Here is an 18380-nt window from a genome sequence, read left to right as displayed (position 1 = left end):
TGACAGTTACTTCTAGTCATGTTCACACTCACTGTGTCTTTTGTGTAAGTTCCTCATTTTACATCTTTTTTGAACACTTCTGTAAAAACCTCACATCCAAAGAACTGACTGCTCGACAAACATCATGAAATCATGTAAGTTATCACATTTTCACTATGATACAAATATCAAGGTTTTAGGAAAATATGATGTGATTTTCTGTAGTTCTTTGATTCACAGATATTTAGATGAATTGTCATATTTTTGACGTTTGTAGAAAAATTTAACCAAAGAAAATTAAAAAGTTTATGAGACTATTAAGACATGAATTCACGGTCTTTAGTAGAATTTTTCAGAAATCAGAAACATAAATTATGTTTAATTGTTGAAGAATATTTTTAATAAATTGTATAACTGCTTTAGACTCACACCTTCCTCTTTCTTCTCTTTCATCATTTAATGATTAAACTTTGTGAAATCAACACTGTATGTATATACTCTGTATAAGGCTGAACATTTATGTATCTATATTTTTCAAAGTGACAATAACTAGCAGTAGTAATTTTGACCTTACATGACATCTTAACAGCTTTTCCTTGGTTAACAAATAATCATGTAAAGTGTTTCCTGTGTAAACTTCAGATTCCCTTAAACTTCACTCTCTTGCAACAAAGATGGCTGGAACTCTGACTTTTCTTCTCGTTAGTTTGCTGCTGCAGGGTGAGTGAAAGAAACTCAAAATCTACTTTGCGTAAGATGATTAAAGTTGATAATAATACACTATTGTTAATTTAAATCATTTACTTAAATTATCTGACATCACTATTCAATTTGAATGTGCAGTAAACTACCAAGGATTTTTATTGATGAGATATTTACAGTAAAATGGGGCGATCGTGGCTCAAGAGTTGGGAGTTCGCCTTGTAATCGGGAGGTTGCCGGTTCAAGCCCCGGCTTGGACAGTCTCGGTCATTGTGTCCTTGGGCAAGACACTTCACCTACCGCCTACTGGTGTTGGCCAGAAGGGCCGATGGCGCGATATGGCAGCCTCGCTTCTGTCAGTCTGCCGCAGGGCAGCTGTGGCTACAACTGTAGCTTGCCTCCACCAGTATGTGTGTGTGAATTGGTGGATGACTGGGTGTGTAAAGCGCTTTGGGGTCCCTAGGGGGGACTAGTAAAAGCGCTATACAAATACAGGCCATTTACCATATAAAAGTGTTTTGTATTAGTATCTGAATTCAATACTGAGTCGTTGTAACGCGATAAATATCAAGGAAGAGATAAAACTGTTTGAGTTTTTGTTGTTATTGTTTTTTTTATTATTGTGTTGTGTTTCAGGTGCTCTGTGCGGAACATTCAACATTAAAATGCCACAGAAGATAAATGTTTTGAGAGGATCCTGTGTGACCATCCCCTGCTCCTTTGATGTAGAGAGTAGATTTGAAAATAACTTAGATGACTCATGTAAAGCATGTTGGAGTGATTCACTTTCATTTAACTGTGAAAAGGCAAAACTAAAGCCAACTAAAGAGATGACAGGAGACTTAACAAAGAAAGACTGCACCACAACTTTCAATAATGCAAGTTATCTTCAAAGTGCTAAATACTATTTCAGACTGGAGTGTAATAATGTACTGAAATACATTTTTTCACAAACTGGTATAGATATTTCATTCATAGGTAAGATATTTGTTTTATCCATTTAGTGACAATTCATGAACAAATTACACTTGTGGAACTGCTTTGAGCTTGCTCTGAATTCACTGGATTTTACTCAGCATATAAAAACTGAAACTGCTGCTCATTGACTGACCAGAATGTCTTCCCACCAGCTGCTCCTCCCTCACCGACTCTGACTCCATCCACACTGGAGGTGAAGGAGGGAGCCTCAGTGAGTCTGACGTGCTCTGCTCCAGCTCCATGTTGGTCTCATCCTCCAGCTCTGACATGGAGCCCTAACCTGGGTCAGAGTCAGGAGACACTGCAGGAGAATCAGGACAAAACTAAAGTCAAGACCTCTGTTATGAATTTCACTGCTTCTCACCTCCATCATGGAAATAAAATCTCCTGCACTGCTGTCTACCAGAAACAAGATGGTAGCCTTGATGTCACTGCTGAAACAAGTTTAACTCCTGATATTTCATGTGAGTTTATTTTTTTCTCTTCTAAGCTGAAATTGCAATAATATACTTTCTTGACTTGGTTTAAATTAGACATAAAATGGTTAGTCAATTACAGTGATGTTATGAGTATGCCATAACAACGTCTTTGGGTTTTATAAAATATAATGACGACTTTTAAAGTTTGAATTTAATTTCATACTTTCATTTCATACATGCAGACTTTACTCTTCAAACGATTTTCACTGATGTGTGATCGTCTTAACAATATACGTTTTTCTTTTGTTAGCTTTGTATTTTACTTTAGGATGTCTTCAAAACTAACAACACAAAACCACATTTAGTGAGTCATGTTGCACAGTGGTTTTTTATTTGAACAGCAGCTTTTCATTTACATCGTATTATAACATTATAGTGTTTCTAATTTAGCACACGAGCTTGTCAGAACTTTCAGATTCACTCTAAAGCTCGAACAAGAAAGTAGAATTGCAGTTTTATTTTAGACATTTGGCTTTGTGGTCTGTAATAAGTTCTATTAATAGTTCAGATAAAGTGCAAAATGAGCTGTGATGTTTGATTTACATAATACTCATTTTTAGATTCACCCAAAGATGTACACATTTCCATCAGTCCTTCTGCTCCAATATTAGAAAACCAAAAAGTGACTCTGACCTGCAGCAGTAATGCCAACCCAGCAATAGAAAACTACACCTGGTACAGAGCTGATGGAGACAAGGAGACATTTATTGGGACTGGAAGCTCTTTTAATATTGCTGTTTCAACAATCAAAAGTACATTTTTCTGCAAGGCTACAAATCCACTTGGATGTGAACGATCAAGCAACCTACAAATAGATGTTCAATATATGTATTAATTTTGACTCTAGATCTTACGTCAATAAATCTGCAAAAAAAGATAAAGACAGAAGAAAAAGTTATTTTATTGGACATTAACAGAGTCTTTAGAAAGATACAAGCCAAGAAAAATAACATGCATTTTACTCTTCAGTTTGAAACCTTTATATCGGTGTGGTTTGCTCTCTACTCATACTTAGAGGTACAATATTGTGTTAGGCACTCAAGAGTATTTAATATTATCTTTAAAAATATATTTTGGGGCACTACTGTATTACAGACATTCACACTTAATCTGTAAATATAACTGCCTCAACATTTCAGTCTGCATGTTTCTGTGCTCATTTTTCAGATTCACCAAAAACCATCACAGTTTCAGTCAGTCCCTCTGGTCCAGTACCAGAGAACAGCAACGTGTCTCTGACCTGCAGCAGTAATGCCAACCCAGCAGTGAGGAAGTACATGTGGTACAGAGCTGATGGAGACCAGGAGAATTTTATTTGGACAGGGACCAGCTTAAACATTAAAGTCTCCAGAGACAGACGAAGATTTTTCTGCAAGGCTGAAAATGAGATTGGAGTTGGACGTTCTAACCTGATTCACCTTGATGTTCAGTGTATGTATCACACAATTAAAATATTTAAAAGTTTAAGCATAACTTGAGCAGCTTTAATATATGCATGGTATCATTATTCATGGCAGATTGTGAAACACAGTGTGGATTTTACAGTGGAGTCCTTCCTTGGGTCCTTGCTGGTGTGTTTTTCAGTGTCAGCGTGATCTGTGCAGCTTTCCTTTGGTATGTTTTAAAACTAGTTGTTGATTAAAACTAAAAGTCCCGCAGATGTTTCCATAAAATATTTTTCAATACTTGTTTTGTATTCTTGTAGCAAAGTACAAAAGAATGTGAAGCCACAAGAAGAGGACAGAACTTACATGTCACTGAATCGTAGAAATGTCAGCTCTCCAGAGTATGATGTCATTAACACAGCTCCAAAGTGACCTTCACTGATCCTTCAGGATCGAGCTATCTAATTTTGTTTTATTTTGTGTTTCTAGATAAATAATTCTCAGTCACACTTCTCTTCATTAAATGTATTTAATAACAACTGAGCGCTTATTCATCTGTTTTTAAAGGGTGCTGGAGTTGCTCAATTTAGTGGGATTGAGCAAATCCAGCAGAAAATGCTCCCTAAAGCTTTGATACTGACTATAATCCTGTTTGTTGATAATGTAAATTTATATTAAACTTAACAGGTTATAGTGTTTTTCTTTGTTTTGTTTTTTTTGATAATATGTTCATTTTCCATTCGATGTGAAAAAGCTGGGGCAGGGACATGTTTATCAGTAGGTTATATAAGCTTTTAGCAGCACAGTTCAAGAAATAGAAAAATTAATGATCTACACGGCTGCTCTTTTCTATGTTTAAGAGAAAGACCTTGAATATTTAAGATGCCTTGTGAGACCAGCCACATATTAGTTTCCTGTAAATTTGCGCTGTTATCAGTATTTATGTTTCTCACACATGATTGCTTGAATATTTCCTCCTCAACCAAGTTTATTGCACTAAATGTTTAGAGCAAGATATCCTGTCACCCAAATGCCATTCATGCACAGCTGAACCTTGTATCACCAATATTACCACAACAAATGAATAAGTTGAACTGGTAAACAGTTTTTATTTTATACCATGTTAAATGTTTTCCATGGGTAACCATGCATAGTAGTATGTTTAGTAGATGTATTATTAATTATATATATCGACAGAATAAAAGAGGAAATAAAACTTTTAGCTGGTGTGTGTTTGTGTGTGAATTCTACTGAAAAAGTTCTTATTTCCCCTTCTAGATATTGTAATGCCTGAAATCGTCAGAGTGCATTAAACAGTTCTCAATATGGACACTAGTTTCTGTCACACTGTCTCTTTTGCAACTAAGATTTCAACTTCCTGCTCTGATATCTGCCCCTCCTCCACCTCCTCCCCTGACAGCTGTAAGACTGACTCTCCTTCCACAGTGTGGAGTAAAATCCTTTCTGCCAAAACCTACCCTCTGCTTCCTGAAGTACGGACACTGGTTGAACATATGAGGTCTCATATTTTCAAATATGAAGTCTCAACAGAGTGAGCAACTGAGTGATAATATCTGAAAAAATAAACGGATCAGTTACTTCTCGTGGCCATAAATTGTTGAAGCTGCAATTTCATAATTTTTAAAGAAAGTCCACGTCCTCTGTTAGCTCAGCCCCTGCAAATGTAGTCTTAGCAGAAAGCCCATGATGTCCCTTTGACAGTACAGCAGCAGTCACATAGATGCATAAACGGTGCTCAGCGTGGAGGCCTCAGGCTCATGTCCCGACAAAGAACAAAAATTAATTGCTGGATCTTCCCGTTTGAATCTCCATTATGAGACTACATGCACAGATAAAGACAAAACCTTGACTGATGAAGCGTAGTGAGGGAAACATGTACCTAACCAAAGTCTACTTGCACATGAATTGACAACCCGATTAACGCTTTCATGAGAAAGTTGCAGTTTCGTTCAGCTTCATCCTTATTCAGATGCTAAAAGTGAAGATCTTGGTTAGGGTCAATCTTCATTTGTAAATATACGTTCTCAGTGATGATACAGATACAGATCCTCTCTCGGTGACGATCACCTGTCCATCACCCTTTTCATTTTCACCTCAGATACTGAACCTGACTTTAAAGCTCTTGTTAAAGCCCCAAAAAGATGACACAAGAAAACAGAGCTGAAAAACTGAAGATGAAGCAATCAAAATACAAGCAAACTACTAGGCTGCAAGCATTAAAAGAAAATGGATGAAGTGCTATTGCAGCTGTTTCAGACTGAATAAGCTGGCAGTCCTGCCATGGTCATCCTGCATCACAGCATCAGTCAGTAGTTATCACTGCAGGTGATGATCTCCTGAGTGAATCAAAAGTTGTAACTTCTCCATCTGTGGCTGTAGTTCAGGAGGTAGCAGGTCATCTACTAATTGGAAGTTTGTGGTTGCAGACTGGCTGCTCCAGGCTCCATGCAGACTTGGGCAAGATACTAACCCTGAGTTGCTCTCCGTGGCATTCATTGGGATGTGCATGTAAGATACAAAGCACTTGCGCAAAAAAAGTATATAAAAAAACTCTTTGTATAAATGGGTGAATGAGGCCAGCTGTATAAAGCTCTTGGAGTGTTCAGATAGAGCACAAAAGTGCTGGATATAAACCAGTCATTTTACCATCTTCTTTGTCTAATCCTCTTGAGTAATGTGGTCTGTGTGTGGATCCTTTTGGAGCAGCCACAGTTGCTGCAGGTGTCCTGAATTGATTGGTGGCTTTTCTCTTCTGCTGAGAGCCTTCTGCCAATAACATGTGAGAGAAGAGCAGGTGTGATCAAACAGAATCCATAAATCATGACAATAGTTTGATTTTTGCTGTGATAATGACATTTAGATGATTACATTGTCTGTCATTAACAGTGGGTGTAGCAGGAAGCCTGGATGTCAGATGTCTTGATGGAGACAGACTGTCACACCTGACTGGGTCACTGAAAGCTGTAATGCTCAGAGAGTGTTCTGCTCAACTCTTTCATCCATTTATTAATATAATCACTGATGTTGTATTTCATAGACACAAACTCAACATAAGCAGCTCAGCCTGTCTCAGGCAGTGTTGAAGTTCACCTTTATCACAGACACAGCATCATCATCACCATACAGATGATGTAATGACCTCTTAGCAGCTTAGTGCATGTTATTTGATTCACATTAATAGAGAGGAATAAACGCTTTTATGAGTTGTATCATCCTCTCATCATCTCATATAGGGGTGGGTTTTTATAATCGATTTATCGATTAAAATCGATTCTGGCTTGGATTACGTAAAATCGATTCATTAAAATCCTGAATCGATTTTTTAATATAAATTTATTTTGCCCAAAATGACAGAATCTCTGGTGAAATCTCACAAAATTTCAACAACCACCAAACAGCTAAGACAGTAAATGAGAGCAGGTACACGGATTCTGCACAAAGACTTAAACACACAGCACAACCCGCGGATCAGAATCAGTTAGATGTCGCCTTTCTCACGGTTGGGGCTGAAAGCCGACAGCTCGCTGATTCTGATCTGTCTGCGGGTCAGCGCTTTGTGTTCACGCCCTTTATGCGCTGATTCCAAAGCTGTTAGTTTGATGTCTCTCCAAACAATATTGACCGAACCAGCAGCAAAAGAAGATCCAAACTACGCTTCCCATAAACATCGTCATGTATTCACTCTTACTTTTACTGTTTTGCTTCAACCACGATGCACAGCTCTCTCTCTCTCTGTACTGTTTTCTTCATTATTGCTTGCTTGTTATGCACAAGTTTACAGCGCTGTCGGCCGCCGATTTTTTTTTTCGTTTTATATACTTCCGAAAAGAAAACCTAATTTCTGCCGTTCAATACTGAACAAATTTAAACTTTTTAAAATTATGCAAAATGCAAAACACTTAGCCATGTCTCTAATAAAACTGCTGTAACTTCAGAGGTAATGTTCATGTGTTGATTAATGGTTTTCTTTCGTTTTTGATGTACTGCAGAATATTTTTATAAAATCCAGGCCAGAAAAATCACCTTCATGTTTTTCTGTGTTTATCTTCAGCTACTTTGACACAAAGGCATCTGCTGTGATGCTCACACCTTTGATAAAGTCTTGTGTGTGTCAGCTTCCTTTTTATAGATACAAAAATGTAAATGTATTGATCTGAATTATAATATTTCTGACTGTCAAAATTTCCCAGATTCAAATCGAATTAAATCGAATCATGGATCGAATCGATTCGGGACCTTGTGAATCGGAATTGAATCGATTCTAGAAATCAGTGACGATACCCAGCCCTAATCATACATCGTTTCAATCATTTTCAGGCTCTAAACATATAAACTAACAGTGGGAGAAGTCGCCAGAGTCGTTTACACGAATAAAACAGCTGTAAACAGCATTAATGCTACCCGGTTAACACAGCAAACTGACCAACATTGTACATGATGAGTTACAACCAGTAAAGTGAATAACTCCGACGAGAGCAGCCGACGTGTTTCCAGATGATCTACGGATCACTTCAGTACGAGTCGTTTATTAACACACTAAAACAGCATTAAGGGCATTTGGTTAATGAAACACAATGACCAACAGACTTTATAAATATTTTGACGATATCAAATTAATAGCTGACTGTGTAGGACTGCAAGTCCTCCGCAGGCAGTGTTGGGAAGGTTACTTTTAAAATGTATTCCATTACAGAATACAGAATACATGCCCCAAAATGTATTCTGTAACGTATTCCGTTACGTTACTCAATGAGAGTAACGTATTCTGAATACTTTGGATTACTTAATATATTATCATCCTGTTTACAACTACGTGAATGTACTATTGCTGTGATTTATTACTGTTACTGAAGGTCCGCGGCTCCGAACCGTAGTAAAGGACCTCTGGCTAATATGGTGGGTTCTGTGTAGGCTCGTAGCTGAAAACTAGCTTTACTTTGTTGTCTGGGTCAACTTTGTTAGCAGAGACAGAGAGAGGCGTTGAAAGGCTGCTCCAACGGAACTTATTGTTTTGGAGGAAAACGCGAACACGGTGTACAGTCGAGTCTTAATAGCTTACTTACAACTGGGCTCGTCAGGCTCTCTTCTTGGCTGCAGTGGTTATTATTATATTTATATGCTTCCAGCTCCCGTTTTTGCTCAATGACAGCTCGTACTTTTCCTTGTTCTCCCTCCCTCGCTCACAGACACATAACGGGTATGGCAGTCCGTTCTCCCTGCAGCACGGACTACACTGCCCATGATGCTACATTCTTTAGAGCTATACCTGTAGCATTCTCCCTATTAGCTTACCACAACAACAACTGGCGCTCTCTCACCCAGGAAACACGCACAGAGAGCGTCACCCTGTAACCATGGCAACCGTAACGCTGCTGCCTGGAACAACAGAACGTAGCTGTCAAACAAAACCCAAACAGTCCTGACCCGGGACAATATGAAACAGGGAAGTACCGCCGTGTAATCCATTTATTTCAACAAAGTAACTGTATTCTAAATACCACCTTTTTAAACGGTAACTGTAACGGAATACACTTACTCATATTTTGTATTTTAAATACGTAACGGCGGTACATGTATTCCGTTACTCCCCAACACTGTCCGCAGGTATGTTAGCCGAAGATCGTGAATTCACAAAGTCACAGAATAGAAACAAAATAGCTGCAAAGTCTGCCGACTGTGAGTCTGAAATATTATTTTTATTTCTTTCTTTTTTTTTTGCTGTTATTAAAATTTTAAAAAACCAAAGGACAATGAATGAGTCAGTACAAAAACATGAAAACACTGCCTCCTAGCGTCAATTTGTTTTATTACACCAAATCCATGATGGACAGTGTAAAATGTCGTTGGAGTGATAAATAAGTTCAATTTTTGTCAACATTAATAGTTAAATATATAACAGAATATTTATTTGCTGAAATAGTTTGTTTTAACTTTTCTCTCATTTAAAGAAGAAGTCATCACTTTTTTCACTTCAGTCATTTAGTCAATTTTTGCAAAAAAACAAACAAACCCAAACCCAAATGCAAGTTATTAATGTGGAGCGATTGCAAATGTTTACAGCAGTTTCTATGTTGCAGAGATCGTGGAAAGAAAAAAGGTGACAGTTACTTCTGGTCATTTTCACACTCACTGTGTCTTTTGTGTTAGTTCCTCATTTGACATCTTTTTTGAACACTTCTTTAAAATCCTCACATCCAAAGAACTGACTGCTCGACAAACATCATGAAATCATGTAAGTTGTCACATTTTCACTATGATACAAATATCAAGGTTTTAGGAAAATATGATTTGATTTTCTGCAGTTCTTTGATTCACAGATATCTAGATGAATATGTTTAGAGAAAAATGAATCAAAAGAAAATTAAAAAGTTTATGAGACTTTCAAGACATGAATTCACGGTCTTTAGTAGAATTTTTCAGAAATCAGAAACATAAATTATGTTTAATTGTTGAAGAATATTTTTAATAAATTGTATAACTGCTTTAGACTCACACCTTCCTCTTTCTTCTCTTTCATCATTTAATGATTAAACTTTGTGAAATCAACACTGTATGTATATACTCTGTATAAGGCTGAACATTTATGTATCTATATTTTTCAGAGTGACAATAACTAGCAGTAGTAATTTTGACCTTACATGACATCTTAACAGCTTTTCCTTGGTTAACAAATAATCATATAAAGTGTTTCCTGTGTAAACTACAGATTCCCTTGAACTTCACTCTCTTGCAACAAAGATGGCTGGAACTCTGACTTTTCTTCTCGTTAGTTCTCAGCTGCAGGGTGAGTGAAAGAAACTCAAAATCTACTTTGCGTAAGATGATTAAAGTTGATAATAATAATACACTATTGTTAATTTAAATCATTTACTTAAATTATCTGACATCACTATTCAAGATGAATGTGCAGTAAACTACCAAGGCTTTTTATTGATGAGATATTTACAGTAAAAGTGTTTTGTATTAGCATCTCAATTCAATACTGAGTCGTTGTAACGCGATAAATATGAAGGAAGAGATAAAACTGTTTGGGTTTTTGTTGTTATTGTTGTTTTTTTATTATCGTGTTGTGTTTCAGGTGCACTGTGCAGAACATTCAACATTGAAATGCCACAGAAGATAAATGTTTTGAGAGGATCCTGTGTGACCATCCCCTGCTCCTTCGATGTAGAGAGGAGATTTGAAAATAACTTAGATGACTCATGTAAAGCATATTGGAGTGATTCACCTTCATTTACCACTGAAAATGCAAAACTAAAGCCAACTAAAGAGATGACAGGAGACTTAACAAAGAAAGACTGCACCACAACTTTCAATAATGCAAGTTATCTTCAAAGTACTAAATACTATTTCAGACTGGAGTGTAATAATGGACTGAAATACACATTTAAACAAACTGGTGTAGATATTTCACTCATAGGTAAGATATTTGTTTTATCCATTTAGTGACAATTCATGAACAAATTACACTTGTGGAACTGCTTTGAGCTTGCTCTGAATTCACTGGATTTTACTCAGCATATAAAAACTGAAACTGCTGCTCATTGACTGACCAGAATGTCTTCCCACCAGCTGCTCCTCCCTCACTGACTCTGACTCCATCCACACTGGAGGTGAAGGAGGGAGCCTCAGTGAGTCTGACGTGCTCTGCTCCAGCTCCATGTTGGTCTCATCCTCCAGCTCTGACATGGAGCCCTAACCTGGGTCAGAGTCAGGAGACACTGCAGGAGAATCAGGACAAAACTAAAGTCAAGACCTCTGTTATGAATTTCATTGCTTCTCACCTCCATCATGGAAATAAAATCTCCTGCACTGCTGTCTACCAGAAACAAGATGGTAGCCTTGATGTCACTGCTGAAACAAGTTTAACTCCTGATATTTCATGTGAGTTTATTTTTTTCTCTTCTTCTAAACAGAAATTGCAATAATATACTTTCTTGACTTGGTTTAAATTAGACATAAAATGGTCAGTCAATTACAGTGATGTTATGAGTATGCCATAACAACCTCTTTGGGTTTTATAAAATATACTGAAGACTTTAAAAGTTTGAATTTAATTTCATACTTTCATTTCATACATGCAGACTTTACTCTTCAAACGATTTTCACTGATGTGTGATCGTCTTAACGATATACGTTTTTCTTTTGTTAGCTTTGTATTTTACTTTAGGATGTCTTCAAAACTAACAACACAAAACCACATTTAGTGAGTCATGTTGCACAGTGGTTTTTTATTTCAACAGCAGCTTTTCATTTACATCGTATTATAACGTTTTCTTACATTATCATGTTTCTAATTTAACACACGAGCTTGTCGGAACTTTCAGATTCACTCTAAAGCTCGAACAAGAAAGTAGAATTGCAGTTTTATTTTAGACATTTGGCTTTGTTGTCATGAATCGCTGTGCGACAGGCAGGAGTTGGACCCAAAATGCAGACACTCAGGCACGAGGTTTTAAACACAAAGAACTCAGCTTTATTTGCTGGCAGGAGAAAGGCATACAACGTAAACTAAACTCACAAACTAAACTCACAAGGGAGACACAGGAAGATCCACACAGCAAGAGGGACGACGCGACACTGACTCAGAGAAACATGGAGTTTAAATACACTGGGAAGTAACGAGGGGAATGAGACACAGAAGGAGAGCACAGCTGGGGGAAATCAGAACTGACGAGACAGGGAGCAAAGTAGGATACACTCACATGAGACACAGACCTTCAAAGTAAAACAGGAAGACGCAAACTTGACTAGGGGAGACAGAGCAACTAAGAAACACAGACAATACCAACAACAAAGAGACACAGAGGGGAGCTACTAGATACTCAGAGAACTAAACAGAATACAAGAAAACCAAACAAAGACACTACACTAAAGAATAAGCTGGGACAACAAAGTGAACTAAGAACATAATACAAAAAGGCACAAGAAACTCAAAACACTGGGTCACTGACCAAGGACCATGACATTTGTGGTCTGTAATAAGTTCTATTAATAGTTCAGATAAAGTGCAAAATGACCTTTGATGTTTGATTTACATAATACTCATTTTTAGATTCACCCAAAGATGTACACATTTCCATCAGTCCTTCTGCTCCAATATTAGAAAACCAAAAAGTGACTCTGACCTGCAGCAGTAATGCCAACCCAGCAGTAGAAAACTACACCTGGTACAGAGCTGATGGAGACAAGGAGACATTTATTGGAACTGGAAGCTCTTTTAATGTTACTGTTTCAACAATCAAAAGTATATTTTTCTGCAAGGCTACAAATGCACTTGGATTTAAACTATCAAGCAACCTACAAATAGATGTTCAATGTATGTATTAATTTTCCATATTTACTCTTTACATATCACAACTAGAATTCCATTAATAGGATTGAAGGATGCACAATACATAAATTATTGTAATGAAACCAGAAGCAGTAACTGATCTTTGGGGTGGAGTTAAATAAAGACTGACATTAATCACATTACAAGTAGTTAATTTAAGTATTGGTCATTAAAATTAGGAATTCCTGACAGCCACATTATTAGGCACAAAGTAAGAAGAATTAAAAAAATTCAAACTTTCTTCAAATAGCTCTAAATCTTTCATCAATAAATCAGTTAAAGATTAAAGACAGTTAAAGTTAAATACAGAAGAAAAGGTTATTTCATTTGACATGAACAGTCTTCAGAAAGAAAAGCCAAGAAAAACTTGTCATGTTTACTCTTCAGTTTCTGCTTACGATGAAACATTTATATTGGTGTGGTTTGCTCTCTGCTAATATTTAAAGATACAATTTTGTGTTATGCATTCAAGAGTATTTAATATTATTTAAAAAAAAACATTTGAAGCACTACTGTATTACAAATATTTACACTTATTCTGTAAATAAAACTGTCCTAACATTTCAGTCTGCATGTTTCTGTGCCCATTTTTTCAGATTCACCTAAAAACGTTACAGTTTCAGTCAGTCCTTCTGGTCCAGTACCAGAGAACAGCAACGTGACTCTAACCTGCAGCAGTAATGCCAACCCAGCAGTGAGGAACTACACCTGGTACAGTGCAGATGGAAACCAGGAGACTTTTATTGGGACAGGAATGAGTTTATCTATTAAAGTCTCCAAAGAGAGACGAATATTGTTTTGCAAAGCTGGAAATGAGATTGGAGTTGGACGTTCCAGCAGCATTCAAATTGAAGTTCAATGTAAATATCACATTTTACATCTGTTTAACATTTTCTCTATCCACATCTAATTTGCATGTACATTTGTATAATATTACGATTCAACAAAAAAAAGACAGAGAAAGAGGCAGACTAATTCAATGACAAAAATGACCTTTGCTTAGCCAGAGCAGGAGACAATGTAAACAGAGTACAATGCCAATAATCCAGCAAATGAGGAAAAACGGGTAATCTTAAAAACTGGCACAAGCACACCTGGACCAGACAGGACCAGACTGCAGCAAAGTACAAAGCACTATATGCACAAAGGGTAATCAGTTAATGAAACACAGGAGGGTCACAAGACGCTACCACAAAGATTCAAGACAATTAATGAAGAAGAGACAAGTAAACCTAAGAGCACTACACAATTACTAAGAAAAGGTTAGGAACCATATAAAATACAAAAAGGGAAAATCAGACAGAAAACTGAAGGAAGGAAATACAGAGAAGGAAAACACAGAAATACTGAGCGAAATAAAAAACTCTAATAAAAATAGAAACTGTAACTAGGAGAACTAAATACATGATAATGAAGATGTGATAAAGTAACTACTAGCCAAACAGATGATTTAAATAATATATTAGAATTTAAAGTCCATAAACTCACAACTGTGTGTGTGAAACCCAAGACCATAGGAGATCTGATACCAACAAGCAGCAATGTCACTCTGACATGCTGGAGTAATGCCAGCTGAGCAGTAAGAAAGTATTTGTGATGCAGCGCTAACAATAACTGTGAAAACTGATGGGGAACAAACACATTTTATGAATCAAAGATTTAAAGTTAACAGTCTGTTTAGCTCAAGTCTGAAAATTATGTCAAAGTCAGTAAAATTTAAAGCATCCCATGTTCAAAAAGGATTTCGCTTCATATTGATAACTATGATCAGTGCTTCTTTTTGGTAATTTCTGTAAAATTTATTCAACATGATTGTGACTAACTCATCTCTCTCTCCTTTCAATAATAGACCCTCCACAGATCCTGTTCTCATCACACTGCACCACAACAGAAAGTCAGCTCGACTGTTCCTGTGAGACTCTGGGAAACCCGTCCCCCAATATACACTGGTATTTGAATGGACTAACTGTCAATCACTCTAAATGCGAAATATTCAATGAGACTCTGAACAGGACAATTCTGAGGAGCTTCTTCACTCTGAATCAGCCTCATAAGAAGAATCATCTCACCTTGATTTGTCGCACCGTCAACTCTCTGGGCTCGGCCAGTCAACAATTTTGTGTCAGCACCCAACAAATTTCCACAGAACATCAACGTATGTCTTTTGTACACATGTAAATATTATTGCTTAAGTTGTATGTGTACTAAAGTGGAGGCCAAGGATGTTTGAAACCTTAGCCAGTGATACAGTGTACTCTACAGACCCCACAAACAGATAATGTTAGGATTACATCTATGCTCCTCTAGGATTCACTTGCAATCAATTTCTTTGTAAAAAGTTTTAGTTACCCTTTAATCCATATGAAGAATGAATCTGTTACTTCAGTCCAGTTATAATAGACACACTAGGAGTTTCATAAAATGTATGTTGTGAGTTCAAACAAACCTTATTTTTTAAAGACTACACAATTAATATACAGGTATTTTTCTTTTTCTTTTTTTAAATTCAGTTCTGTATCCAGCGATAATATCCACTCTTGGAGTGCTACTGTTAGCACTGTTACTATATGTGTTTTTTATCAGGTAAGTAAACAACATGAGACTTTTTCAGAAAACCTTCACACTTTACTGTAACAGTAAACTTTATTTGTCCTGATTCTATTTGACTAAATGCTGATAATTACTTTGTTTATTTGGGTCTTCGTTTGTTAAAAAAACACTTTTGCAGCTGATTTAATACTCAACATTGGTAACACTATTGATTAAATGTAATATCAATCAAATCTGTTCATCGACAGTCCATATGACATGCTACTGGTGGTTAATATTTGCATGTATTCATTTTCAAGACGTCTGTTTACATTGTCTGTTAACATTCAGTAATGCATGTACAACTGTATTATTGCTTGCTAGCAGACAATTAATCTATTCATGCTGTGAACTAAAATTTAAATAGTGGCAAAACTACGATGTATGAATTGTATGCATATATGCTTGATATTCTACTTTATTTTTTAGGGCTCAGAAGAGTCCCTGTAAAAATGAAGGTCACTTAACAGATGAAAACAACACAGTTGCAACAAGTCAGCCTCTAACTGAAGAAGGGAATGAGGTGCTTTAAGTTCCTTTTAACAGTGTTGACAAATGCTGATGCTTTTGTAACTATACAGCAAGAAGTAGATTATCTTTACCACTGATATTTTCTATGTAATTGTAGGAACCAAACACAACAGAAGAGTGCATTTATGCAAACGCTGATGGGCTGAGAGGGGCAGAAAATCTTCACCCTGCAAACATCGCTGGACCAAGCAGCACTGACTTTCCAAACTCTGGGCCAAACCATGCAGAAGGAGGATGCAAAAAATCAGACAAGAAAGAGGACGAGTGCGAACTGATTTACTCTAATGTGAACTGGAAAATGAAAAGCAAGAAAAAGAAGGGTGAAAAGTCTTTGGACATGAATCCATCTGGTAGATCTTATTTGGAAGAGGAGAAGTGCATGGTGAGGGGAGTTAACACAAAGTCTGTGAGCAATGCAGTAGAAATGGGAGGCCTGTATGCTCAGGTGGAGCCTATGAGGAAGGAAGTGGGGTGTGAATATGCACAAGTCAAATTTAAAGAACAAAGCGCTATGCAAAAATAGATATATAGTGCTGTGAAAAAATATTTAACCCATATTTCCTGATGTCTTGCTTTTTGCATATTGGTCACACTTACGAGTTTCAGAACATTAAACTAATCTTAATATTAGGAAAAAAGGCACTTTTTATTTAAAAAAAAAAGTCAAAATCTATTAAAATGTTTTGATTATCTGAAACATTTTAATGTGACAAATGTGGAAGGAAAAAAGAAATCAGGAAGCAGACAAATACTTTGCATAGCATAATGCAACCTTTTGCATTGTTGAGCTTACTACAAAATAAATAAATAGCTGGTCTGTTCTCTGGGTGTGTCCTTGACACATGTAGTCACTATGTGGCAAGGCCATTTAGCAATACAATTACAATCCCTTCGTTCAGGCTTCTCTGGCACAGTATCTCAGACACTGCCTGATATTTTCTTAAACTTGGTAACTACCAGGTGGCTACAACTGGTCCAAGGAGACCTGTTAGAGAAGCTAGGAGAAACTCTGGACATGCAGTTTGCATGCTTGAAATTTGGTGGTAATTCATTTTAGTCTGATTAGCCTGCAACAAACACATGGCTCTGAGCATGACTCAGTTATAGTCTAGCTTCATCTGGGATGTGATAATGCCTTCCTATGATTGAATGCTCCAAATTCCAAGTAATAAAATGCAAAAATGTTTTAGTGGCCAGCTATAAATAGTCTATGCTCAAACCATTTCCAGCTTTCATCAAAGGATTGGTGTTAAATTTGGAGAACATGATGAAATCATTTTTGGAAAAATCTTCTAAAATAATTAAATAAAAAAAGATTAAATGTAAAATAATTTAAATAATTTAAAATATAGAATATAACTACACAAACATCTCAAACTTATCATTGTTTAGCTGTTTTGTTTGTTTGTTTTATTAACATGCAATTGCAGGAAAAGTGTTGTTAACTGTTCTGATAATTAGTTATTGTATTGTGTACCCAATCACACACTGTCTATAGAGGTGATATCAATATATTTATAGTATCATGATATGCAGACATGATAATTATGAAAAATACTAGGACCATTCACACTCAGTTGTGCTTGATTTAATTTTTTGTCTTGCTGTAGGCTATAAATATAATGAAGTATATTTAAACATAAATACAAGTGATTCATTTTCTTGTTTTGTTTTTTCAATATATTATTTTGTCAAAGATTTTTTTTAAATTCAGTGAATCTGGGAGTTTTTTGTCTTTTGTTAACGTGCACTTGTGCTTTCGAGTTCACTCGTGGATTTGCTCTTTCATATTCATAGAATGTATTCACTTGCTATGACACACTAGATATGGGGGTGATTGATGTCATTTCACTGATTAAATGTTCTGGGTTGCATTGCATTGGCTGATAATATTTGTTCATCACCGGATCTAACCTGATTTTGAGTTCCTACGTTCCTCCTTACTGCATTATGAAAAGTGATGTATAAATATGTATGTAATAATTTTTCTAAGCACTTACGTTAACACAGGAATCTGTCCAAATCCATCTAACCTTTGTCACACTGCTTTGGAATTTAATGGACAACATGTGATGAAGTGTTTAGCAAACTGTAAATTCAGTGAAACAAACAGAGCCCTTCTTTCCGAGTTTCTCACTTTCAGACTGACTGCCTTAAATGAGCACTGCAAGTTTCCTGTTTGAGGCTGAATAGCAGAGAGTGGCAGAGCAATTTAGGTTGTGGTCAAAAGGTGGACTTGAGAACAGAAACAGACTGGGACATCACAAACACAGTGAAGCAGCATCTCTCTGGCCAGGTACGTTTCTCATAAGATATAAAGATTGAACTTCCTTTCTGAAGATCTAAAGCTGTATTACTAATGTAAAGCTAAGTTTTATGCTT

At 36.5% G+C, this 18380-nt stretch overlaps 1 protein-coding gene across 5 annotated transcripts; it reads left to right on the top strand.

Moving 5' to 3' along the window:
- Nucleotides 1-1350: 1350 nt before the first annotated feature.
- Nucleotides 1351-18288, top strand: LOC118453547 (B-cell receptor CD22-like). 5 transcript variants are annotated; one of them, XM_087848356.1, is made up of 10 exons: nt 8953-9148; nt 9622-9776; nt 10251-10328; nt 10623-10964; nt 11117-11428; nt 13475-13738; nt 14728-15033; nt 15389-15461; nt 15897-15990; nt 16096-18288. In XM_087848356.1, exons 2-10 carry the CDS (start codon nt 9767-9769, stop codon nt 16519-16521), a joined length of 1905 nt encoding a protein of 634 aa, XP_087704482.1. In that variant the 5' UTR covers nt 8953-9148; nt 9622-9766; the 3' UTR covers nt 16522-18288. The 5 variants fall into 5 exon arrangements, with proteins under 5 accessions (XP_087704484.1, XP_087704485.1, XP_087704482.1 ...); XM_087848357.1 differs by having other exon boundaries at nt 8953-9220; nt 9692-9776; XM_087848355.1 differs by having other exon boundaries at nt 8953-9641; nt 9745-9776.
- Nucleotides 18289-18380: the final 92 nt, after the last annotated feature.

This window comes from Neolamprologus brichardi, chromosome 11 (genome assembly GCF_056152115.1).
Source record: "Neolamprologus brichardi isolate AB-2024 chromosome 11, ASM5615211v1, whole genome shotgun sequence".
Lineage (NCBI taxonomy): Eukaryota > Metazoa > Chordata > Actinopteri > Cichliformes > Cichlidae > Neolamprologus > Neolamprologus brichardi.
The sequence above is the reverse complement of the archived record's forward strand: the minus strand, read 5'-3'. Positions and strand labels throughout refer to the sequence as shown.